This window comes from Meriones unguiculatus, chromosome 6 (genome assembly GCF_030254825.1).
Source record: "Meriones unguiculatus strain TT.TT164.6M chromosome 6, Bangor_MerUng_6.1, whole genome shotgun sequence".
Lineage (NCBI taxonomy): Eukaryota > Metazoa > Chordata > Mammalia > Rodentia > Muridae > Meriones > Meriones unguiculatus.
Window position 1 is genome coordinate 11,975,390 of NC_083354.1, and position 27,645 is coordinate 12,003,034.

A 27,645-nucleotide genomic window follows, 5' to 3' on the forward strand; every position below is an offset into this window, starting at 1 on the left:
AATTTCGAAATTGGACGGATGCTTGTTGATATTTTTCACAGAATGTGAGAAAAAACAGCGGGACAGTAAAACAATAACCTTGGAATATGCCAGGAGGAGGGAGAATGGAATATGAAGAAAGAGAAAGCAATGCCTTTTTGGTGTGAGCACAAGAAAACAGGCAGTTTAGTTAATGATGTCTGCAGGCAGCTACATGGTAAACAGGCAACTTCCCTGTGCAAGGTGGAGGAACTCCAGACAAAGGTAAGAAAAGCCCAAATGTCTGGGAAAGTATGCTTGGGCTTTGGGCCAGAATGCAAAAGTAAAAGATAGAAAGAAACAAGGAAATATTATGCTTTTCTGAATTAGAACTTAAGAAAATGGAGAGGCTTTATCATGCTTCCTACTGTAAGCTCTGGGTCTGAGCTGAACATAAATTTATGAGATAAATGTGTACATTATCTCTTTAAGAAGGTAATTATTCTCCCCTATCCTTAGCATGTGTTCAGGTAAATTATATTCCTTGAGTAATGGACTCCTAGCCAGATGATTGACAGGCCAGCTGGATTAAATCTTAAGAGAGGAGATAATACTACATGATATTTCAATGTTTGGAGAAGATCAGTAGATTCCATGCTTTGACCAGGAGAAGGCAGTTTTCTCTAAATTGGTCTCACAAAAGGTTTGCTATTTGCATCTTTTTTATATTGTCAAAGGGTGTTTTGATCTATCTATCTAGCTAACTAGCTAGCTATTTTTACCTATTTGTTGATCAATCTATTGACTTATTGAATGGCATGGAAAATATGGTATGGGATGGAAATGGAGAAATCTTTACAAAACAGTTAAGAGAATTTTACAAGGAAAAAAAAAGACATTTTCTTAACTGACACAGCATAGAAACCACTAACATATTTTTAGCTATATCGACATTTTTGGAATATTCATTTTGTTTGTTGGCTACTTTTCAAATGATAGTAACACACATACATTATTCTTTATCTGGGACATGAAGAGTACACAACTCAAGGATGAAGTCAAATACTAAACTTAAGTTATAAATTCTGATTTAAAGGGAAATTCAAGCCCTCGTAAACTTAGTTACATTGTTTTCCTGCAGGCAGTTTAAACTTAAACAGGCTGAGCACACAGAAGTACAGCAGGATAAATACAAAGTCTTAATATTATCTCAAAGGTTATTATTAACTTGGATGTAAGGGACCAGCAAAAGTTCAGTCTTTTGGGGATCAAGATCATCACTTTTCAGAAAACTGTATCGTCTCAAGCAAAAAATGTTTATTTAAAGCACATGACACAAGGCTACCCATCATAACGTTAATCTAGTACTTTATCCTGTGGTCTAGAAATACTATTTATATATAAGGAATACATATTAGAGAGAACTATGAATGAACAAGCCAGGGAATTGTTAAGGGAATTGTTGCTATGGCAACGTACAATTTGTTCTCAGCACAGAAAATTTCATTTTATTACTGAGTACCTCAACAAGAACAGGATAAGTTTTGCTCAAGTCTATGCTGTAACAGAAAGGAAAGGAATACACACACACACACACACACACACACAAAAAAAAAAAAAAACCCACCAAAATTTGTAGATAACAAATGAAAACCACACGTGACATTAAGTGACAGCTTTGATTGATTCTGATCTTTAAAATATACAGGTTAAATATTACTCTTCTTCAGCTCTTCTTTGTAAGAAGAGTAATATTGTGCATTATATTCCAGGATTCAAGAATCACGACTGTAGGATGTGACTAGTTCAAATGCTACCAGAACACTTTTACGCTGACGTGTGCTTTCTCTGCTCCACAATACCTAACATTTTAATCCCATGTTTGCCTACACTGTCTTTCTCACAAGCCTTCAAGATTTTGTAGGAATATATGAAGGACAGCTCTTTACATTATCTGTTTGTCCATGATTTATACCCTCCTTTCTCCTTAGGGTCTTCTATAAATTATTCAAGACTCAATATGATTTCGTAACTTAGCTCAGCAAGTAATGGTTCCACTCTTTCTCCCTTAAGGTGCTCCTAGTTTTTATTGCTTATGTTATTAATTTCTTCTCAGCTATTCATATCAGCTAAGGCGGTTAGATGTGTACTAATGTTAATTTATCTCTTCAGGCCTCATTTTTATTATCATTGAAATAAAATACCTTACTTTGGGTAACCATTGCTACGATAAAACACTGTGACGGAACCAATTTGGGAAGTAAAGGGCTTGTTTCATCCTACAGACCATAGTCCATCAGGGAAAGCCAGGCCAGGGATTTAAGACAGGTATTTGGAGAGGAGAACTTACGCAGAGGCCGCGGTGGAGTGCTGCTTATTGATTTGTTTCTCACGGCTTGCCCAACCTGCTTCTTAACAGCCACCAGCCCCACCAGCCCAGAGGTGGCACCACCCCTTTGGATGGGTCTGTGCATGCCAATCACCAACCAAGGAAAGGCACCAGAGGCTTGCCCACAGCCTGACCTTATGAAGGGATTTTTTTTTTTTCTAATTGAGGTTTCCTCCTTTCATATGAGGTTAGCTTTTGTCAAGTTGACATAAAACTAGCCAGCACATAAAGATAATATATCATAATCAGATACATTTTGTGGTTTTTTGGTCTAGAGCATTTAACTCTCACATTAGCCTACACAGACAACATTTAAACCAATGAAGACAGAGATTCCATTAAATTGTATTTAGAAAAACAGATAGCCAGTCAGATTGGGCCTATGAGCCACAGCTGGCCAAATCTTTCTATGCACCATAATCTCCAAGTCTTCTAATCCTTTTTATTCTAAGAAAATGTAAAGATTAATTTCTATTCCTTACATTAAAGTTTTATTAAACTGTCTTGTTATACATACCCATTATTCTGGTTCATTGCTATTAGTAGTGATAAATTACTTGGGGCCTTGCTTCTCTTTCCCCAATATATTTCTCATGATTTAACATTTAACATATGGTGCATTTAACACATAGTCTCTCCATATGTCAGACTGAAAAGGTCGAGCTCTCTCAGATGCACAGCACTTCATGAGCTGGTTATAACCTCTACCCATCGCCCTATGTTTATTGTCGAAGGCCAGTTTACATTTGATAGCAACCTGCATTCTCTCTCTCTCTCTCTCTCTCTCTCTCTCTCTCTCTCTCTCTCTCTCTCTCTCTCATATAGCAGGACAGGAAAGAGATGCACAACAGTTTATAAAAAATTAACTTTCAGAAATTTCCATTTGTTTCTCAAATCTATTATAGAAATAATGGAGCCATTTGGCAGAATCTACCAGTGAAAGTACTGATATTAGATTGAATGGATACTGGCTTGATTTCTGTTTTCTCTGATGAAGCAGAGAGCAGGGAGTAGCTTCATCTTACCCTTCTCTTCCACAGTCTGTTTTCATTCACCCTTGATGCAGTGTGAAGAGATGTTTCCTCCAAACTCCCTGATATACTCTACACAGCGACCATCAGTAGGTGTGGATACCTTTAAATGCAAGCCTCAAAAGCATGTCTAGTAGAATATTTATGAGGAGAAAAAAAGCCTTTGTGTCTTCAGCTCATTCTCACTGCCATTAGCGCTCTAATCTTTATGTACTAACTGAAGTCTCAAGTCTAAAAGCAAAATTCCTTAACAAGAACAGTTATGTCATTGTTATTTACTTAAAGCCTGTCTCAAACTTTTCATACTTGGATCCTACCTTTCATTTTCTAACATGAATGATTGGGTTTTCACAAAAACACCAATATTTCTTGCTGAAATGGGCTATGCTTCATGGAAAATCTTCATGCATCAACCATTTGTGAACTTTGTCTCTATCTGTCCAGATCTCTGTTCACTAGGGCAGAATGAGTCTGCTTAGAAAACATAAATTTGAGTTCTCACTGTCAGCCTTTTGGGGATATGCCAGGGTCCCAGAAACAGCAAATCTTAGGAGGCAGCCTGGTGTTGTTTTTGTCTGATGGTTCTGTAATAAAGCAGATCTACCAGCAAATGAAATAAGATGGAGTGGGCCTCAAGCAGTTCCAACACTGGAGGACATATTGATGCCTGCGATTCATGCTGCTGCCAAGGACCATGTCTCGGTCCGTGGCCCATGTTACCACCGAAGGCCATGTAGATGTCTGTGGTCTGTGCTACATCCTGAAGCCATGCTGCTGTCTATGAGCCATGCTGCTACTGGGACCTATACTGATCTGAGCAGCCTGTACTACCCTCTGAGGCCATGGTGGTGTCCTTCTCTATGCTGTCACGGGAGATGGCCCTACTGCACCCTGTAAGAGTGTTGGTGCCCATGGACTGTGTTACCACCAAAGGCTCCGCAGATGTCCATAGTCTGTGCTGCAGCCTGAACCCACCGTGAACTGTGCTGCCAGCGAGTTCACTCACATTGATGATGTGAGTGGCGTGGGCTACCCCCTGATAGGTGTGCTGCCACTGAGGGCTGTGATGGTATCCACGGCCCATGCTGCAGTAGAACACCATGTTGCTGTCTGTGGTCTGCAGTGTCACTGAAGATCATGCCTAGGTCAGTAGCATGATGACTCTGAAGATCTTGTGGATGTCCATGGTCTGCACTGTCTCTAGGAACCATGTATAAGTCCATGGTTCCTGCTCTTGTTGACTGCTAAAGGCAAGGAAGCTTCTTTTGCCATGATATTGAGGACTGTAGACTCACATTTGAGAAAGAGGGACAAAGACAGATTCTGTGACAATCCCTACACCACGCCTTCCCTACCAAAGCAACAGCCTAGACAGAAAACCATTGAAGAGAACTCTTAAATCTTGGAAAGAAGCTAGTCAAGAAGGAGGACCCTGGGTAAGATGCTCAATTCCCATTCAGAAAGGCAAACAGGATGGACGTCAGAAGAGGGAGAAAACAGGGAAAGTTTGGCTGAGACTCTTAGCCAAACTTTGGGCAGAATGTAGGGAATCTTATGAAAGAAGGGAGAGATAGAAATACCTGGATGGGACAGGAGCTCCACAAGGAGAGCAACAAAACCAAAAATTTGGGCCCAGGGGTCTTTTCTGAGACTGATATTCCAATCAAGAACCATTTGTAGAGATAATCTAGAACTCCTGAATAGATGTAGCCCATGGCAGCTCAGTGTCCAAGTGGGTTCCCTAGTAATGGGAACAAGGACTGTCTCTGACATGAACTCAGTGGCTGGCTCTAGATATAGCCTTACCAGGCCACAGAAGAAGACAATGCAGCCAGTCCTGATGAGACCTGACAGACTAGGGTCAGGTGGAAAGGGAGGAGGACCTCCCCTATCAGTGGACTGCGGGGAGGGGTATGGGTGGAGAAGAAAAACTGAGGGTGGGATTGGAAGGGGACAAGGAAGGGTGCTTCCCTTGGGATACAAAGTGAAAAAGCTGTAATTAATAATAAATAAATTTTTAAAAATTGTAATAGGATGCTGAAGTATGGATGATGTGCAGGTAGGAAAGGACTCAGTTTACTTTAAGGGGTACTGGGAGTTTTATCATGCACCAGTGAGTATATAGGTAATACAAATTGAACTTGTTTTTCTTTTTCTTCTTTTTTTGGGGGGTGGTCACAAGAGTAGGGGGACAGACTTGGGTAGACAGGAAAGTGAGGGTGCTCAGGTTTCATGATATAAAATTCACAAATCAATAAAATATTATTAAAATAAAAAGAGATAAGCTAGAGCGCAGGCTCAGGCAATCCCAGCAGTGGAGGGCTGAGGCAAGGAGTATGCCATGAGTCTAACATTACCCTAGGCTACATATGGATTCAGGGCAGCCTAATATATAGGCTAAGACTCGATCTAAAGGAATATTAAGGGTGTTGATTATTTTTCTCATGGGTAGAGCACTTGTCTAGCTATAACAAGGGCTTGGGTTTAGCCCTCAATTCTGAAAAAAAAAGGAAGGAAGTAATAAAGAAAGATAAACTTTGTAAGAAAGAAAGAAAAGAGAGAGAGAAAGAAGGAAGGAAAGGAAAAGAAAACAAGGAAAGAAAGAAGGGGGAAAAAAGAAATACTAAAAGTAGTCAGACAAGTTAGAACAAAAACGCTACAACCTGGCTGGCAGCCATGGCCCAGTCCCATCAGTAACTCCAGTCCAGGTGATTCGGCTCCCTCCTTGGTCTGCAAGGACATGTTACCCATAGACCCCCTATCCCTTATGCTGCAGCACATACATAAAGCAAAATCTTAGGTCTGGAGACATAAGTCAATAGGTTAAGGTACATTTGAATATCATACTTTGAAGAAAAGTCTTTCTTACAAAAGTCTTTATAAAACTTTCCACACACAAAAAAAAAAAAAAAAAAAAACTTTCCACACTATGCAAGAGTTGTGTTTTAGATCTTCTAGATGGCTTGCTGGGCAGCACAGTGTCAGTGGTGGGGGCCAGAGAGGGCAATAGAGGGGAAATGGTTTGAAAAACGTGTATGACACCACAATAACGACTTTTTTTGTGTCAAAGTATCTAAAGTAAAAGGTTGAATGGCGCCTCCTCCTGAAGAGTCAAACGACCCAAGAGCATCATAAAACACAGATATTTACGTTACAATTCATAACAGTAGCAAAACTTCAGTTTTGTAGAAATGAAAATGATTTTGTGGTTGGGGGTCACCACAACAAGAGGAACTGTATTAAAGGGCTGCAGCCTTAGGAAGCTTGAGAACCTTTAGAGCACCTTCACCTCACCACACACAAAAAAGTGACACACGTTTGAGGTGGTGGAGGGGATAATTACCTCAATGTAATCATTATGCAGCACAAGCATATCAGAAAACCACATTTCACTCCATAAATATTGGCAATAACGCATGAAATTTTAAAAGTGAATATATAATGTGAAGCCTGAGGGAGGACTTCAGTGACCGTGGCACTGAGTGAGAGCTGGTAAGAGTTGTTCAATTTCATTCATCAATCAATTTATTTCTGTCAGTACCATGCAGTTTTTATTACTATTGTTCTGTAGTATAGCTTGGCGTCAGGGATGGAGATACCCAATCTCAGACCACCCCCATGTGAGAAAGCCAACCCATGACACTATTAATGATATTCTGCTATGCTCACAGGCAAGAGTCCAGAATAGCTGTCCTCTGAGAGGATCCACCTAGCAGCATATAGCATATTCTTGATAAAGGATTGATGTGGAGGGCCCAGCCAACTGTGGGTGTAGCCACACCTGGGATGTTGGTCCTGGGTGTTCTGAGAAAGCAACTGAGTAAGCTGTAGACACAAGCCAGAAAGGAGCACTCCTCCATGGCTTCTATATTAGCTCCTGCTCCAGAGTTTTGCCCTGTTTTAGTTTGTGTCATGACTGTCCTTGATTTTGAACTATATTATGGAACTGTAAGTAAAAGAAACTTTCTTCTCCAAAAAAAAAAAAAAAAGAGTTGTTCAAAACCTGCATGTTCCATAAGAGAGAAAGAAAGACTAATGAATCCTAAATAATTAAGAGTTTATTTTAACGATGTAAGTAAAATTCTAAAGGTTAGTAGAAAATTAAAATTAAGTATATTACTTTAAGGTGAGAAAATTCTATTCTAGGAGCACTCTAGCTTGTCAATCTAAGTGTTTCACTTGTTTTAGAGAGTAAAGATATGGGAAAATTTCATCAAAGTTTCTGGTCCGTTTCAACAAATATTTATACATTATCTTTAAAATAAAGAGATTGATTTTACTGGAAAAGGAAGATGAGTAGTTATGCCTACAGATAATATGCATGTTGTAAAAGTATGTTTTCAAAGACATTTACTGACTTAAAAGAGGAAATGTGTCAAAATGCATGCATATTTCCTGAATTTTCCACCTGTTCTTATGATAATAGGCCACGGATATGACCAAAATTCAACAGAATATGTGTATAAAGGGAAAATGTGCTCCACCAATTGAGAAAGGAGTTTTCAATAATGGATAATGCAGTTGTGCTAGTTACCCTTGTTTGAATAAAGTTTTTTTTTTTTTTTTTTAGTCTCAGACATTTACTGAAATACCAGTGGGGAGATAACTTGGATCAAAGTGATGATTCTTGGTGTCTTAGGGCACGAGGGAAAACAACCCTCAAGTCTGCTTCTTTACAACACTCTATTACATATCTCTCATGTCTAGTGACCATCTTAGATAGACATCTAAGAGTAGAAGGCAAAAAGAGAGTTGAAGGTCTCTGTGCAAATACTGAATTTGGTGATGAGTAGATCTTGCTTACTATTTGACCCAGAGACTATAAGCAGTATACTCCCTGTGTAATATTTTATTTCCATTTTAATTGTGCATATAGGTGAATATTCAGTAAAATATTCTTTCACAAACCTCCTCTTTGAAAATATCCAACTCAGCTCTCATCTTTTGTTTTCCTTCTCGCACTTCTGGGCATTTATAAGTCATCTATTTTGCTGTCCATTTTGTGAATGTTTATCATAAATCTCAATGTCAGCATTTTCTCTGGGTTTGAAATGATGATGATTTATTAGTCTCTTTATTATTTATTTATTCATTATTTAATGTTAGAAATTTAAAGCATGGGCCTCAGACATATTAGATAAATATGGCACTGCTGAGCCATATCTCTGGGTTTCTTCTTAGTTTTTAGCTTTAGACAGTCTCACCCAGTTGCTCAGGATTGACTCAAACTTATTTCCCTCCTGTCCTGGCTTTAGGAATATCTGTGATGCCAGTCTATTCCACCAGGCCCAGATGTGAATGCTATTTTCAATAAGCATATTAAAGCTATAGCTTAAATGATTCTTGAGAAGATATTGGGATAATTCTGGAGTTTTTAGAATTACTGTTGTATTTCATATCACTTAGAATAATCACAACAGAATATATAGAAGCATAGTGAAAGGTGTTGACAAATGAACAGGTGTAAAAACAAAAACAAAAATTGTGTCTTTGAAAGTCAGCAAACTAAGGCAATTTCTTTTACTTTAATTATATTTAGAACTAATAGAATAAGGAAGAATTTGAGATGATTAAGTACCTCTTATACTTTGTGAGGAAATGTTTTGAATGTGTGACTGTCATATTGTTGGTTTATGAGCATGTATTTTTATGTACCCTAAAAGTATCAGAACATATCTGATACTTTAAAGTTTTATTTTTTTTAATTTTTATTTATTCATTTTATGTACTAGTCATAGCCCTCTCTCTCCTTTCCTCCTAGTCCCACCCTCCCTCCCTATTTTCCCTATCCCTCCTCTATAACTCCTCAGAGAAGGGGAGCATTACCATCCCACCCCAGAATATCAAGTTTCATTAGGAATGAGTACAACCTCTTCCCCTGTGTCATGGCAAGATAGCTCCCCCAGAGGAAAGTGATCAAAAAGCAAGCAACAGATTCCATGTCAGATCAGCCCTCATCCCCCTTACTAGGGAAACTCTATGAGGACCAAGCTGCCCATTGGCCGCATCTGTGTAGGGTGCCTAGGATCAGTCCGTGCTTGGTCCTGTGTTGGTGCTTCAGTCTACACAGCACCCCCTGCTGCCACTGGGTCTTGGTTAGATGGCTCTTTTGGTCTTCCTGTGGGGCTCCAGTTCCCTCTGGGTGCTTCTCTTCTTACCCCCACTCTTCCACAAAACTCCCTGTGCTCCACCATTGGGTGGAACATTGGTTTGGTAGTACGTATCTGCATCTGTTTCCATCAGCTGCTGGGTGGAGTCACTCAGAGGCAGCGACGCTTGGCCGCCATCTGCAAGCATTGCAGAGTATTGTTAATAGTGTCAGGTGTTGGCTGTCTTCTCTGGAGTGGGTCTCAGGTTGGGCCAGACATTGGCTGGACATTCCTTTAATCTCTGCCTTAGTTTTGTCCCTCCCCATCTTGTAGACAGGGTAAACTTGGGTGGAAGTTTTTGCAGGTGAATTGGTGTTCACCTTCCTCCAATAGGAGTCCTATCTAGTTAGAGGGTGGCTTCTTCAATATCCATGACCCCTGTTATTATAAGTCTCAGCTAGAGTCATCTTTTTATCCTCTCCAGAGCCTATCCTGTCGAAGGTCTCCAATTTGACACTTCTTTGTGTCAAACTTCTTTGTCCTGTCCCTAGGTTTCCTTTCTCTCTGCAAGCCCTCCCTCCCCTGCTCTTCCCAGGTCTGATATCAACCATTATTTCTCTCCATGAACCCTCTCTTACCCTGTCCTCTTTCTTCAGCCACTTCTGCCGACTATTCTATTTCCACTTCTGAGTGGGAATTAAGCATTCTCCCTTAGGTCTTTCTTGTTATTTATTTTATTTGGGTCTGAGAGTTGTATCCTGAACTATATGGCTAAAATCCACTTATAAGTGAATACATACCATGTTTGTCTTTCTAGATCTGAGTTATCTTATTCAGGGTGACATTTATAGTTCAATCCATTTGCCTGCCAGTTTTATGATTTCACTGTTTTTAATACCTTAGTAGTTTCCATTGTATAAATGTACCACAGTTTCTTTATCTATTCTTCAGTTGAGGGACATCTAGGTTATTTCCAGATTCTGTTACAAACAAAGCTGCTTTTAACATCTTTGAGCAAGTGTCCATGTTGTATGGTAGAGCATCTTTTGGGTATATATCCAGGAGTGATGTAGCTGGGTCTTGGGTTAGAGCTATTCCCAGTTTTCTGAGAAAATGCCAAATTCATTTCCAGAGTGTTTGTACAAGTTTGCACTCCCACCAACATAAAGGCATGGACCCCTTCACATCTCACCAGCATGTGCTGTCACTTCTGTTTTTGATCTTAGCCATTCTGAGGGTTGTAAGATGGAATCTCAGAGTCATTTTGATTTGCATTTCCCCATGACTGAGGACAGTGAGCATTTCTTTAAGTGCTTCTCTGCCATTCTATATTCCTTTGTTGAAAATTCTGTTTAGTGGTGTACTCCAATTTTTAATTGGATTATTTGGTTTCTTAATGTTTAATTTCTTGAGTTCTTTATATATTCTGGATATTAGCCTCTGTCAGATCTTTTCCTGTCTGTAGCCTGTCCTTCTGTTCTATTGACCATGTCCTTTGGTTTACAGAATCTTTTCGGTTTCATGAGGTCCCATTTATTGACTGTTGCTCTTAGAGCCTGTGCTGTTGGTGTTCTGTTTAGGAAGTTGTTTCCTGTGCCAGTGTGTTCAAGGCTCTTCCCCATTTTTTTCTTCTAACAGATTTGCTGTGTCTGGTTTTATGTTGAGGTCTTTGATCCACTTGGACTTTAGTTTTGTGCAGGGTGATAAATATGAATCTATTTGCATTTTTCTACATATAGACATCCAGTTAGAACAGAACCTTTTGATGAAGATGCTGTCTTTTTTTTTTCTTCATCATGTTGTTTGGGCTTCTTTGTCAAAAAGCAAGTATCCATTGGTATGTGGGTTTAATTCCTGGTCTTCAATTTGGTTCCAGTGATCAGCTAGTCTGTTTATATGCCACTATCATGCAGTTTTTACTACTATTGCTCTGTAGTACAGCTTGAAATCAGGGATGGATATTCCTCCAGATCTTTTATTGTATAGGATCATTGAAGCTATTCTGGGTGTTTTTTTTTTGTTTGTTTGTTTGTTTGTTTGGTTTTTTTTCATATGAAGTTGAGAATGATTCTTTCAGGGTTTATAACAAATTGATGGGAATTGCATTGAATCTGTAGATTGCTTTCAGTAAAATTGTCATTTTTACTACGTTAATCCTACCAAATCATGAGCATGGGAGATTTTTTCCATCTTCTGATACCTTCTTCAATTTCTTTTTTCAGAGACTTGAAGTTCTTGTCACATAGTCTTTAACCTGATTGATTAGAATTACACTGAGATACTTTAAATTCCTTGTTGCTATTGTGAAGACTGTGGTTTCCCTAATTTCTTTCTTATCCCATTTTTCATTTGTATACAAGAGGGCTACTGCTCTTTTGTGAGTTAATATTGTATCCAGCCACTTTACTGAAGGTGTTTTTCAGCTGTAGGAGTTCTCTTGTAGAGTCTTTGGGGTTGCTTAGGAATACTGCAAATAGCAATGCTTTGACTTCTTCCTTTCCAGTTTGTGTCCCCTTGATCTCCTTTATTTGTCTTATTGCTCTAGTTAAAACTTCAAGTACTATATTGAAAAGATATGGAGAGAGTGGGCAGCCTTGTTTGTCCCTGATTTCAGGGAATTGCTTTAAATTTCTCTCCGTTTAATTTGACGTTGGCAATAGGCTTGCTGTATCTTACCTTTTTTATGTTTAGGAATTTGCCTTGTATCTCTCCAAGACTTTTATCATGAAGGGTTGTTGGATTTTGTCAAATGCTTTTTCAGCATCTAATAAGATGATCTTATAGTTTTTTTTCTTTCAGTTTGTTTATATGGTAGATTACATTGATGGATTTTTGTATATTGAATCACTTCTGCATGTCTGGGACAAAACCTACTTGATTATGGTGGATGATATTTTGATGCGTTTTTTTTTAATTTGGTTTGTGAGTATTTTATTGAGTATTTTTGCATCAATGTTCATAAAAATTGGTCTGAAATTCTCTTTTTATGCTGGGGCTTTTTGTGGTTTAGGTATCAGGGTGACTGTGGCATCACAGAATAGATTTGACAATGTTCTTCCTGTTTCTATTTTGGGGAATAGATTAGGGGATACTGGGATTAGCTCTTCTTTGAAAGTCTGGTAGAATTCTGAACTGAAACCCTCTGACCCTTGAAGTGGAAGGTTTTGTTGTTGTTGTTTGTTTGTTTGTTTTGGAAACTCAGTTGTGCTATGTGAATATATGTATATATATATATATATATATATATATATATATATATAATTTTTTTTTTCCTTGTACCCAAGTGTAGGATTTGGGAATGTTTTTTCCTTGTGGAAAGCAACCCTCATGAGAGGGAGTGTGATGTTGATTAGTTGAAAGCTACCTTGTGGGAAGAGCCTGTTTTTTTGTGAGTTCCAAAAAATCCTCATGTGGACTTTGAGAAGCATGTCTCAGAGAGTGAGACATGCTTTCTATATCTCTACACTTTTGCATTGCTCCAGTTCACATCCTTCACTCATTTAGGTAGAGTAATGATTCATAGAACTGTTCATGCTGTTTTGATTGTGTTTTACTGCGTCAGTGGCCTCCTGTGATTTGGGGAATGTCTAAATACTTCTACTGAATTCTTCTGCTTTTGGTGATTCATGTTGCTGCTCTGGTTTGCTACATTGCTGGTATCCTGACAACTGAGTCTGGTAATTCTCAGAGAACCCATTGACCCTTCCCAGCAGGAAGTAAGTAAAAGCCCTTATCTCTATGAAGCTCCTACCTAAGGTCTTGGGGGTTGGAACTTAGGTAAAGGCATTTAAGAACCTTAAATAAAGTAGATGTTTGAAAAATCTAAGCCTACAGGTCCTGGAGATTTTTTGGATGGGAAACTTTTAATGACCGCTTTTATTTCCTTTATGGCTATAGGACTATTTAACTTGTTTATCAGGGTCTTGATTTAACTTTGCTAAGTGCTATCTATCCAGAAAATTCCATTTTATTTAGATTATCCACTGTTGTGGAATATAGGCTTTTGAAGTAAGACTAATGATTCTTTTAATTTCATCAATGTCTGTTGTTGTGTTTTCCTTTTCATTTCTGATTTTGTTGACTTGTATACTGTCTCTCTGCCTTTTAGTTCATTTGGCTAAAGGTTTATCTTACTGATTTTCTCAAAGAAGCAGCTCTTGGTTTTGTTCATTCTTTGTATTATTCTCTTTGTTTCTAATTTATTGAATTCAGCCCTGAGTTTGATTATTACCTGCTATATACTCCTCTTGGATGTGTTTGTTTACTTTTTATCTAGAGTTTTCAGGTGAGCTGTTAAGTTGCCAGTATGAGCTCTCTCCAATTTCTTTATGAAGACACTTAGTGCTATGAACTTTCCTCTTAGCAAAGCTTAAATTGTGTCCCATTAAGTTTGGTATTTGTGTCTTCATTTTCATTGAATTGTAAGAAGCCTCTAATTACTTTATTTTCTCCCTGACTCAGTGGTCATTGAGTAGGGAGTTGTTCAGTTTCCATGAGTGTGCATTTTGTTGTTGTTGTTGAAATCCAGCTTTAATCTATGATGATCTAATAAGATACAATGGGTTAATTCAATTTTTTTATCTGTTTTATGACTGAGTATATAGCTGATTTTGGAGAAGGTTCCATGAGGTTCTGAGAAGGTGGTATATTCTTTTGTGTTTGGGTGAAAATTTTTGTAGATAACTATTAGGTACATTTGGTTCATGACCTCTGTTAGCTTATTAAGTTTCTGTCTCAATGAACTGTCCATTGGTGTAAGAGGGGTGTTGAAATCTCCCACTATTAATATGTGGGGATCAATGTGTGTTTTAAACTTTAATAATGTTTCTTTTACAAAAGAGGGTGTCCTTGTATTTGAGGTATAGAATGTTCAGAATTGAGATGTCCTCTTGGTGGATGTTTTTCTTTAATGAGTATGAAGTGACCTTCCCTATCTCTTTAGATTAATTTTGGTTGAAAGTACATTTTATTCAATACAAGGATAACTACTCCAGCTTGTTTCTTGGGTCCATTTGCTTGGAAATACTTTTTCCAGCCCTTTACTCTGAGGTAAAATTTGTCTTTGTTGCTGCGGTGTATTTACTATATGAAGCAGAATTTTGGGACCTGTTTATGTATCCATTCTGTTAGCCTGTGTCTTTTTATTGGAGAGTTGAGTCCATTGATGTTGAGAGATATTAGTGTCCAATGACTATTAATTTCTTTTAGATTAATTTTGGTAGTAGTAGTGTGTATTTGCTTGTCTTCTTTTGGTTTTGCTGTGGTGAAGTTATTTATATGCTGTGTTTTCTTGAGTGTAGTTAACCTCTTTGAGTTGGAGTTTTCCTTCAAGTTCCTTTGGAAGGGCTGGGTTGTGCTTAGATACTGATAAATTTGGTTTTGTCATGGAATACCTTGTTTTCTCCATAGATGGTGATTGAAAGTTTTGCTGGATATAGCAGTCTGGGCTTACATCTGTGTTCTCTATGGTCTGCATGACATCTGTCCAGGCCTTTCTGGGTTTCATAGTCTCATTGAGAATTCAGGTGTGATTCTGGTCAGTCTAGTTTATATGTTATTTGACCTTTTTCCTTTGCATATATATATATATATATATATATATTAGTCAAAAGACTAAATGTATATAATATATATAATATATGTACATTTAGTCTTTTGACAATTATGTGGCAGGAGGAATTTTATTTCTCTTCTAATCTATTTGCTGTTCTGGAAACTTCTTGTGTGTCTATAGGCTGTAGGAGTCCTCTCCTCTCCTCGGTGACACACCAAGGGTTGCTGGTATTTTAGAGACAGCAGCACTGTGGATTGGTTTTTCTGCAGACACTGTAGTGTTCTCCTGGTACCAGACTCTGCTGTGTGCTGCCATCTTGCATAGGGAACCCAGTATGTTCCTATTGTCCTGCCGGTTCCTGCAGGGGGACCAGTACAACCATGGATGGAGGCTGGTATCTGGGAGGTGTCCTTGGGGAGTTGGGAGGAGTCTTGTCTCCAGATGCTGGAGTTGTGCATTTGGGAGTCCTGTTTGAGTAGGAAGAAAGCACTGGGTGCTGTAAGCCGAGGCCTGTGTGGGACTCTTGCACATAGGATGCCTGGAACTGCGCACCCCTTGCTCGTGGGATGCCTCTTTCCATCTGGGAAACACAAATGTTGGTATTTTGGAGTTAGCAGCCAGGTCACTTAGTGGGTTGGCAGTTTCTGATATCCTGCTCCGCAGACACAGTAAGTGCTAGGCTCGATCATCTTGAATAAAAAAATAAAAAAATAAACTACTTTTTGAGTCTTGTTAGTGCTTTTCCACCATCCCAGAGGAAATATTTCAGTTGTGAGAAGATTGTTTTACAGCAGAAGCCTGTCCTCTTTGGACAATAATTTTATATTATGCTATAATTATTCTTTTAACCATTAAATATCTTTTGTGCAAACTGACAGATTTGAAAATATTTAAACAATAAGTTCATTTCTTGTCTGGAAACGTTTGTTCTATAAAATTTTGTCTTGATTTAGTATAAAGGAACTCTGAGTATGAGATCATCTATGTTAAGAAAATATTAGTGCAATGTTAGAGAACAATGAATTTTATTCTCATAATCCATAACATCATATGAAGTTGGAAGTCAATGTGTTTCTTCCATATAATCTCGTGTTGCATAGAATACTCCACAGCTGGGGTTATATGTTATAATTTTTAAAAAAGCAACATAGATGAGTATAGTTGTATTTTTTATTTATTTTTATTATCAGTTACATTTTATTAACTCTGTATCTCAGCTGTATCCTGTTCCCTCATTCCCTCCCAGTCTCACCCTCCCTCCCTCATCTCCTCCCTGCCCCTGTCCAAGTCCACTGATTGGGGAAGACCTCCTCCCCTTTCATCTGATCCTGTTTTATCACATATCTTCAGGACTGGCTGCAAAGTCCTCCTCTGTGGCCTAGCAGGACTGCTCCTCCCTTGGGAGGTGGGGAGGTCAAAGAGCCCAACATTGAGTTCCTGTCAGATATAGTCCCTGTTCCCCTTACTATGGGAAACCAATTGGTTACTGAAGTACCACGGGCTACATCTGAGCAGAGGTTCTAGGTTATATCCACACATGGTCCTTGGTGGAGTATCAGTCTCAGAAAAGACCCCTGTGCCCAGATATATACTATCCTCTCCATGTCATACTAACTCTCCTTTCATATGATTTCCTGCACTCTGCCGAAGGTTTGGTTATGAGTCTTACTATCTGCTTTGATACACTGCTAGGCAGAGTCTTTCAGAGGCCCTCTGCAGTAGGCTTCTGTCCTGTTACTTGTTTTCTCCTATGTTCAATGCACATCCCATTTGTCTTTCTAAGTGAGGATAGATCATCTTACCCCCCATCTTCTTTCTTGTTTATCTTCTTTAGGTGAACAGATTTCATTATGTTTATCATATCTTATAGGTCTATATGAGTGAGTATATACCATGTGTGTCTTTCTCCTTCTGGGATACCTCACTCAGAATGATCATTTCTAGATCCCACCATTTGCCTGCAAATTTTCTCATTTTTGATTGCTGAATAGTATTTGTGTAAAAATACCACAATTTCTGTATCCATTCCTCCGTTGATGGACATTTGTGTTGTTTCCAGGTTCTGGCTCTTACAAATAAAGCTGCTACAAACATGTCTGAGCAAATGTCCTTGTTGTGTACTTGAGCAAATTTTGGATATATGCCTAGGAGTGGTATAGCTGGGTCTTGAGGAAGTACTATTCCTAATTGTCTGAGAAAGCACCAAATTGACTTCCAAACTAGTTGTACCAGTTTACATTCCCACCAGCAATGAAGGAGGGTTCCCCTTTCTCCACAACCTCTCTGGTATGTGTTGTCATTTGAGTTTTTGATTTTAGCCATTTTGATGTGTGTAAGGTGAAATCTCAATGTCGTTTTGATTTACATCTCTCTGATGACTAAGGATGTTGAGCATCTTTTCAAGTGTTTCTCTGCCATTCCATATTCCTATACAGAGAATTCTCTGTTTAGCTCCATACCCCATTTTTTAATTGGATTACTTGATTTATTGCTTTTAAACTTCTTTAGTTCTTTATATATTCTTGATATCAGCCCTCTGTCAGATATAGGGTTGGTGAAGTTCCTTTCCCAGTCTGTAGGCTGACATTTTGTTCTGACGACAGTCTCTTTTGCTTTACAGAATCTTCTCTGTTTCATGAGGTCCCATTTATTGATTGTTGCTCTTAGAGCCTGTGTTGTTTGTGTTCTGTTCAGGAAGTTGTCTCATGTGCCAATGAGTTCTAGGTTCTTCCCCATTTTTTTTTCTAACAGATTTAATGTGTCTGGTTTTATGTTGAGGTCTTTGATCCACTTGGACTTTAGTTTTGTGCAGGGTGATAAATATGAATCTATTTGCATTTTTCTACATGTAGACATCCAGTTGGACCGGCACCATTTGTTGAAGATGCTGTCATTTTACACGCCCAAACCCTCAGTGTATAAGTTTTATAATTCAGAGTTTAGGAAGCAAAGGCAAGATTTATCCCATGTAACTTTATCTGCACAATGAGTTTCTGGCCCATGATAGCTAACAAAACCTTCTCTCAAGTAAACAAGAAAAATGTCTGGGTCTGCACTAACTCCTCTGTGTATATGTTATGGTTGCTAGCTTGATGTTTTGTAGGACTCCTAACAGATTGGAGAGTTTCTGACTCCTCAGTCTGTTCTTGAGACCCTTTCCCTCATACTGGGTGGCCTTGCCCAGCTCTAATATGAAGGTTTGTGCCTATTTTTGTTGTATCTTGTTATATCATGTTTGGTGTATATGCCTGGGAGGCCTGCTTTTTTTCTGAAGAAAAATGGAGGAGGAGTGGATCTGAGAGAGAAGGTGTGTTGGGAGAGCTGGGAGGAGTGGAAGGAGGGAAAACTGAAGTTGGGATATATTTTATGAGGAAAGAATAAATTTAAGAATGGAAGGAAGGAAAGAAAAAAGAAAAGAAAGAAAGAAAGAAAGAAAAAAGAAAGAAAGAAAGAAAGAAAGAAAGAAAGAAAGAAAGAAAGAAAGAAAGACAGTGTAATGGGAACAGGGACTGTCTCTGACATGAACTGTTGGCCTGCTCTTTAATTACCTCCCTCTGAAAGGGAAGCAGCATTACCAGGCCACAGAAGTAGACAATGCAGCCACTCCTGATGAGACCTAATTGACTAGGATCAGAAGGAAGGAAAAGAAGTCCTCCCTTATCAGTGGACTTGGGGAGGGGCATGCATGCAGAGGGTGGAGGAAGGAAGGGATTGGGACAGGAGGACGGAGAGAACCACAGAGGGGATACAAAGTGAATAAAGTGTAATTAATAAAGAAAAAAAAAAAGAAAGAATACAGTATGTTAAAAAACTATGAGATTTGGTTTCCTGGTCCAGCTCTTTCTGTTGATGGGTCTAGACACCCATTCATTATCTCATGACATAGAACACATGAATAATAGCCACCCCAGGCTATTAGCTAAGAGAAAAGCCCACAAAATATTGGAGGTTCAGTTTCTTTCAGAACTGTTACTGCCACTGGGAATCAAGGATTCAGTTTCTACATGTGTATATATATATACAGAAATTAGAAAGATTACTTCACTGGGATGTATATATAAACTCCCATGCCTAAAACAATTATTTATATTTACATTATACTTTGCATGAATAGTCTTGGAGCTTGTTTAGATTGTTTCATTTATGGTAGCGTTTCAGTGATCTTTATGAAAAAAGGAGAGCTATCTTTAAAACCTACGTACCTAATTGACTTAGAAATTGTTGCTAAAATTCCTTCCTAGGGTGATGGGTAAGCATTGTCTAATCTTTTTCTCGATGTCCCAATGACAAGTTGAGGCACCATTACATAAATGTTCATTCTGGTGAACTGATGAGTTTATCGGACTCCCCTACAGAGCATACAGGAGGAGCTATTTATAAGAGAGTGGGAAGTGTACCCCCAACCTTCTATCCCTGGCAGATTTACCCATCAGGAAGGAGGGTGTTTCTCTGTGCCAGGTAGACACATAGGCGGAACCTTTGCTTTTGTCTACACACACACACACACACACACACACACACACACAACTTCCCCTAGTCCACATGCAAATGAAATCTTCTTTTGTAGGTGGCCTCAGTTAACTGCACCTAGATGGAAGTTGCTTGTTTCATAGCCAGTCATTCATGACAGAATCTCTGCTTTTTGGTAAATAGATTTAATTTTATGCTACTTGGATAAAGGTCACATAAATAATGTTACAGAGAAGAAGAAAGCTATACAAGCAAATTTCTGGAAGTTAATTTTGACTTTCCCTTTTATAAAGTAGATTAGAGCATAAAAAATTTAAAAGAGACTTTCAGTTAAATCAATGTCCTCAAGGTACAAACCAAATGTTTTAACTAATTCATCACTGTTGTTATTTGTAGATGGGGCAAACTGAGAGGAGCACAAGGGAAGAAAGAAAAATTTTGGGTATGTAAGGCTTCCCAATTGAATTCGTACTGTAAAATGAAAATCAGCTCCTCTTTTCCTGGTTTCACATTATGTAATCACACTCTGTAATGTTTTTCACACGTTGGTGTTTTCTTCAGCATAAAGCTAATTATAACAGTTTGTATTGTAATAATAGCTTTCTTCAAGTCCTGTGTTTTCAAGTTGTAAAAGAAGAATTTGTTTTGGTTCTTTCAAATTGAGACTCACTAGGACAGCTACTTATTCCATTACCATCTAGATTAAAAGAACAGATGTATGTTACTCATATCTCTATTCATACCAAACAAATTGAGGACTTTGATATATTTATATCATGCACATGTACTATGTAATAAATATATATATATGTATATATACACTCTGATATATATCAGAGAAGTTAAAAGTGATGGTTTTTGTTTGTTTGTTTTGCTTGCTAATTATAACATATATGTGTCTTCGCTGGGAGAGAGTTAGTATCATTGTGCACACAGGATAGCTTGAACTCCTGATCATCCTGTCATGGCTTTCTAAGTGTTAAAGTAATAGGCATACTCCAACATATCTGACAGCGTTCTATGTTACCTTTGAGACTAGATGCTCTTTCCCAGCAAAGACTACTATCACAGTGCAAGTATAGCAGCAGGTTTGGAGCTAGGAGATCACATCTTGAGACACACCTACAAGGCAGAGAATGCTGGGAATAGTTTGTGTCTTTTAAAACTTCATAGTCCATTCCCACGGGCACACCTCACTAAATAAGGCCGTGCTTCCTAATCTTTTCCAAGCAGTTCCACCACATATGAGCCTATGGGGATGATTTTCAGATTTCATTCAAACCACCGCAATCCACTGCCTGCCCCCATAGCATGTGATCTCATCACAATGCAAAATGCAGTTGTTCTATCATCCATAGTCTTAACACAGTTTAAAAGTCCAAAGTCTCTTCTGAGATTCAAAGCTCTCAATTAAATGTAACGCTCTGTAAAATCAAAAGAGCAGTGTACAGGCTTCTTTCCTGTACAATGGCAGAGAATATATCATTCTAAAAAGGATGAACAAGGACATAGTGAGAAAGTACTAGACCAAAGCAAGGCCAAATTCCAGCAAGGAAAACTCCAAATTCTATAGTTCTATATCTGATATCAAAAGGTTTAGATAGCTCCATCCTTCCAGTTTTACAATACACTTCTCTTTCTTGGGATGGTGCCTTCAATACAGCTCTCTCTCTCTCTCTCTCTCTCTCTCTCTCTCTCTCTCTCTCTCTCATAGTGGTTCTACTTCCTGTCTGAATGCTCCTTGGCAAATGTCCTAAGGATCTGGCATTTACAATAAACATACTGAGATTTCTAATCAATCCAGTTTATACTTTTACAGCTTCACTCAATAGATTTCAGGGCCTTCATGAAGGAATCCCCTGCCACACACCTGACCTTGTAGTTTTCCTCAATGGCTAAAGAAGATTCCATAGCCTTTATCCATTTGCCTTTTACAATACTCCGGACAGAACCACATAGAAAAATACTGCCAAATTTGACTGCTTTCTTGGGATGGAGTTGGACTTCTTGAATCACATTTGAATATGCTTCCCTCTGTTATTGCTTTGTAGGTGCAGAAAAATCTTTAGGACCTTGCTTTTTACAAGTTGGAAACTTAGCTGGGTGGGGTCTTGCCCTGAGGACATCCCTCCTTTATTCCACTTTGGAACAGGCTTTTCTTTAATCTTCTCATCTCTTTCAGTATAAACCTGGCTCCAATATTAAATTTCCTGGTGCTTTTTTTTTAACTGTAACCTGTATTCTCTCTCTGTATCTGTCTCCCTGTCTCCCTCTCCCTCTCTCTCTCTCTCTCTCTCTCTCTCTCTCTCTCTCTCTCTCTCTCTCTTTCTCTCTGTGTGTGTGTGTGTGTGTGTGTGTGTGTGTGTGTTTGTACTTTTGCATGCATGGGCATGAGTGTGTGTTTTCTCTTTTTTTCATTATAGACTTTTGTAAGAGTGATTACTAGTAGCCATGTAACAGAGTTAGTATTAGGCTCTCTTAAAAATCTCCCCCATCACAGGAGCCTATCACAGACGCCCTCTGAAAGACTCTAACCAGCAGGGTACCCAAGCAGATGCTGAGACTCATAGCCAACCTTTGGGCAGAGTGCAGGGAATCTTATAAAAGAAAGGAGAGATAGAAAGACCTGGAGGGGACAGGAGCGCCACAAGGAGACCAACAGAGCCAAAAATTCTGGTTCCAGGGGCCTTTTCTGAGACTGATATTCCAACCAAGGACCAGGCATGGAGATAACCTAGAACCCCTGCACAGATGTAAACCATGGAAGCTCAGTGTCCAAGTGAGTTCCTAGTAATGGCCACAGAGGAAGACAATGCAGCCAGTCTTGATGAGACCTGATAGGCTAGGGGTCAGAGGGAAGGGAAAGAAGACCTCCCCTATCAGTGTACTTGGGGAGGGGCATGGGAAGAGAAGAGGTTGAAGGGTGGAATTAGGAGGGGATGAGGGAAGGTCAAGAGCTGGACTACAAAGTAAATAAACTGCAATTGATAAAAAATCAATTAATTAAAAATTCTACCCTACCAAGGAAATTAACCCAGTATTTTAATTTAGCCTCAGGAAGATCACTGGACACAGGACAGCAACATTCTTTGTGAAAATATCCCAGAAGGAGAAAGACAAACATGGGATATACTCACTTATATAGACCTATAAGATATGATAAACATAATGAAATCTATACACCTAAAAAAGATAATCAATTGAGCGGACATGGGGCAAGATGATCAATCCTCGTTTAGAAAGACGGATGGGATGTGCATTGAACGTATGACAGGAGTCTACTGAGAGCATCTGAAAGACTCTAACTAGCAGTGTTTTCAAAGCAAAGACTCATGGCCAAACCTTTAGCAGAGTACAGGGAATCATAAGAAAGAAGGGGAGTTAGTCTGATGGGGAAAGGATAGGAGCTCCACAAGGACCAAATATATCTGGGCACAGGGTCTTTTCTGAGACTGACATTCAACCAAGGACCATGTATGGATATAACCTAGAACCTCCACTCAGATGTAGCCTGTGGTAGCTCAGTAACCATTTGGTTTCCCAAAGTGAGGGGAACAAGGACTATTTCTAACAGGAACTCAATGACTGGCTCTTTGGTCTCCCCACCCCTGAAGGGAGGAGCAGTCCTGTTAGGCCACAGAGGAGGGCTTTGCAGCCAATCCTGAAGATACCTGATAAAACAGGATCAGATGAATGGGGAGGAGGTCCCCCTCTATCAGTGGACTTGGAAAGGGGCACGGTGGAGATGAGGGAGGGAGGGAGGGACTGGGAGGGAATGAGGGATCGGGACATGGCTGGGATACAGAGTTAATAAAATGTAACTGATAAAAAAAGAAAAAAAGAAAAAAAAAAGAAAAAAATAATAATAAAAAAAAGAAAATATCACAGATCTGATCTCTAGCCCAGTTGCTTCCTCTCCAAAGTCACTTTGGAGAGGGGACTCCACAGTCTACATTGCTCTCTAAACTGCTCTCCTCCAATTTTACTGTCCTCCCATCATCTATTAAGATGCCCTGTTAAGCCCCATTTACAGTTCAGCTGCTTTTCTACCTAGTTCAAAATCCCAAAGTCTTCCACATCCCTCCGGAACCAGCACAGTCAGATCTTCCGTAGTATGCACTCCGGAACTTGTATCTTAGTTACTTTTCTATGGTTGGATAAAACGACATGGCCAAGGCTACTTAGAAAAGAAAGAATTTAATTTTGGAGCTTGTGATTTCAGAGGACTGGAGTCCATGATGGAAGAACAAAGGTATGGAAGCAGAAACATTTAGGAACTTAGATTTTTTTTATCCACAATTTTTTATTTTCTGTATCTGTTGGATACAGACCAATGATTCATCGCAATGAACATTTTCAAGTAAAGAAGTGTAGACAAATGGATATGCTGTAGGACATGTTGTGACACCCTTCAGGGAAGGGTGAGGTGAGTAGACTTGGGATACATGCTGTGTAATTCAGAAAGAACCAATAAAAAGTTAAAAAATAACATTAATGTTTGATAGTTAAAAAGATTGTGAAGGAGGGTGTAGCTTCAGTATTTGCAATTTGCAATTAAGTTTCAATGTTGAGGTATTATTGAATAAATTTTAAATACATTCAATTTTAAAATAATAAAACTTGGAGAGATGCTTTGATGTAGTTGATTCATAACAGTTATTAACACATAACACAGGATAGTTATGTCTTGAGTGGGTATGGAGAAATATGAACTGTAAAATAATATAAAACTCTCTCATCTTCATTTTGATCTTTTCCAACTGAGATCACATAAGTCGTAAGCTTTATGGATCCACACACACACACACACACACACACACACATGCCAGCATGAGCATACACACTCACACACATACAGTCTCTGATTTTTAATACATACCTACATACACTATTTTTCTGTCTGTATGTATGTGTGTGTGTTCATGTGTATGTGTGTGCTCATGTCTGTGAAGGTGTGTGGAGGTCTAAAGGCAACCTCAGGTATTGTTTCTTTGGTGCTGTGTTTAGGAGGTGTGAGTCTCACTCACTGGCCTGGAACTTGCCAATATGTAAGAATGGCTGCACAGTGAGTCCCAGAGTTATTCTTCTCTTTTCCTGGCTACCACTGGAATGATAATCATACACTACCACACTTGGTTCTTATAATATGGGTTCTGAGGATTGGACTCCTTCCCTTGGGCTTATTATTCATCTTCCATTTTGAAAATGTTTGACTTATTTAAGCAGTCTAAAGGCTTAATATATACTATTATACATGAGAATATGAATGATATTCATTGAACAGTGAATAAGTACACATTGAGGAAAAGTAGACAAGGCACTAAAAATTTCACTTCATGTAAAATCAATTGTGAATTTAATTGAAATATAACCTTTAAGTGTTATTGGTGGTTTTGAATAAATTATGAAGCATCCAATGTTATCAACATATACACGCAGATATATCACACACAGGATGGAGCACCTGGATCATAAACAGAGCCTGCCGAGAAAAAGGAGTCTCCGTTTTTTTCCTGAAGAATAAGGGAAAATAAAATGACATTTATTACACTGTCCTGGCCTTTGACAATATAAATATGTCTTCCCAAGGCCTGGATAAACTTCAGATAATGTCTTCTAATACTGGGCTTTGTCTTTTCTGACATGTAAATACTTAGGGAGATAATGTTATGTCCTGGGGACTAATTCAGGACCTTGTCTGAGCAATCATTCTTTGGCTCAGAGGTAGCTCAGAGAAGCTGTATTGCCCATGTACATTAAATCAGTGAACTAGACAGATGGCTACAGATCTAATCCCCATGGTATGTGAAGAGTTTCTAGAAGTAGAGGCAAGAATTCCCTATTATTGTATAATTCACATTTTTGGTTCAGCAAGATTCTTGAATTTGTTTTTGAAAATGGATCCAGGAATAGAAAGGCAGCTAGCTATTGATTTCCCAAAGTTATGTAATGGAATTTTAAAAATGTTTACAATGTATACTTTTTTTTAATTTTCCTAATAGATGTTGTTGGGGGTGTTTTTCATTGTTGGGAAAACAATGGATAGCAGCAAGACAGAAAACAAAACTAAATAAAAGTAACTATACAGTTCTCTCTCTCTTTTTAATTGAAGATTCTTCTCTCATAAAATACAACCCAGCCACAATTTCACCTTCCTCCACTCCTCCGAGTCCCACTCCAATTCTTCTCCCTCAGATCCAATCCTCCTCAGTTTCCTCTTTAGAAAAAAAGCAGCCTTCTAAGAGATGACATCCAGACAGGACAAGATACAGTAACACAAGGTGAAATAGCAAGGCTAGACAAGGCAACCCAATGGGAGGAAGGGAGCTCCAAGAGCAGGCAAAGAGTAAAAATACACTTGTTCCCACTGTGAAGAATTTCATAAAACACAAACAAACAAACAAAACCCACCAAGCTAACAGGCATCACATATATGCAAAGGATCTGGCACAATATTTAAACCTCTATTTTATTTTAAAAATGAGAGCTGAATGAATTTGTGTCCCCCCTTTTTTTTCTGTGACCTGGGAGCATCATTTTTGTCATGAGTAGAGAACTTTTGAGAATGTGAATTGGCCTGGAGTGCAGTCTAGAGGGACCCAAAGCTTACATCTGTTTCCTCCCATGAAATAATTATTGAGCGCTGGAACACAGCAATAAGTAAAAAAAAAAAAAAAAAAAAAAAAAGAGGGTAGAAAATCTGGACAAATTCTTTAGTATCTCAGGATCCTTTGTGAACTGATTATTTTACAATCCTGGAAACCACACATGGATTGAATTTAATAAAACTCCTATCTCCAAACAGCTTATTTTACAGATGAAATGACCATTCCCGTAGCATATCCTCCCACACAAAAGGCTAACCCTTCATGGCATATAGATCCACTACCAGCATTTGCAATTAGCATAAAGAGCTAACATATTAAAAATTTAACTGAATAAGAATAATTATGACCAAGACTCAATAGAAGAAAGCTCTCAATACAGTTAACCAATGATACCTGATAGGCAGGACTTAAATAGCCATCATGAAACTCCTTAATAATAAAATAGGAATGAGATCAATCTGTAAAAAAAAAAATATGAAAAGATTAATTTGTGCAAAAGCATTTTAGGTTAGTATCCATGTTAGAAACAGCACCGCCCTCCCAACTCACCATGCGACCCACGTGAAGACCAAGGCGCCCATCTGCCACATATGTGCAGGAGGCCTAGATCCAGACCATGCATGCTCCTTAGGTAATATCTCAGTCTGTATAATCCCTCTTGGGTTTGGGTTAGTTGTCTCTGTTGGTCTTCTTGTGAGGTTTCTGTACCCTCCAGGTACTTCTATCCTACCCCACCATCCTTCCACAGGACCCCGAGACCTCTGCCAATGCTTGGCTGCAAGTCCCAGGGTCTGTCTCATTCCCCTGCTGGGTGGAGCCTCCCAGAGGACAGTCAAGTTAGGCTCCTTTCTGCAAGCAGAGCAGAGCATTATTAGCAGTGCCAGGGGCTGACTCTCTGTGGGGTGGATCTCAGGTTGGACCAATCATTGGTTGGATTTTCCCTCAATCTTTGTTCCCTCGTTATCCCTGCACTCCTTGTAGTCAGGGTAATTTTGGGATCAGAGGTTTTGTTCGTGGGTTGTTGTTCCCCTCCTTCCATTAGTCCTGTCTAACAAGTCCAAGTGGATCAAAGGCATTGACATAAAAGCAAAGACTCTAAGCCTATTAGAAGACAAAGTGGGTAGAAAGTCTGGAATTCATTGGCATAGCAGACAACTTCCTGAACAGAACACCAACAACACAGGCTCTAAGAGCAACAATCAATAAATAGGATCTCATTGAATTGAGAAGCTTCTGTAAGTCCAAGAACACTGTCAGTAGAACAAAACATCAGCCTACAGATTAGAAAAATATCTTCACCACTCCTATGTCAGACAGAGGGTTAATATCTAAAATATACAAAGAATTTAAGAAATTAAACATTAACAAATTAAATAATCCAATTAAAAATGAGGTACAGAGCTAAACTGAGAATTTACAACAGAAGGAATCTTGAATGGCTAAGAAGCACTCAAAGAAATGCTCAATGTTTTTAGCCATCAGAGAAATGCAAATCAAAATGACTCTAAGATTCCATTTTACACCAATCAGAGTGGCTAAGATCAAA

General features: G+C 38.8%; 1 protein-coding gene across 4 annotated transcripts in view; it reads left to right on the plus strand.

The window, feature by feature from the left end:
• The window catches only part of Tinag (tubulointerstitial nephritis antigen), a 103,391-nt gene that overhangs the window by 70,442 nt on the left and 5,304 nt on the right, over positions 1–27,645 (plus strand). For 3 of the 4 annotated variants that reach the window (XM_060384738.1, XM_060384740.1, XM_060384741.1), the window contains one exon: positions 19,888–19,933. The exons of the other annotated variant lie outside the window; for it this stretch is intronic. In XM_060384738.1, the coding sequence (XP_060240721.1) occupies positions 19,888–19,933 (46 nt within the window). The remainder of the gene's footprint in view (positions 1–19,887; positions 19,934–27,645) is intronic. 4 annotated transcript variants of the gene reach the window in all.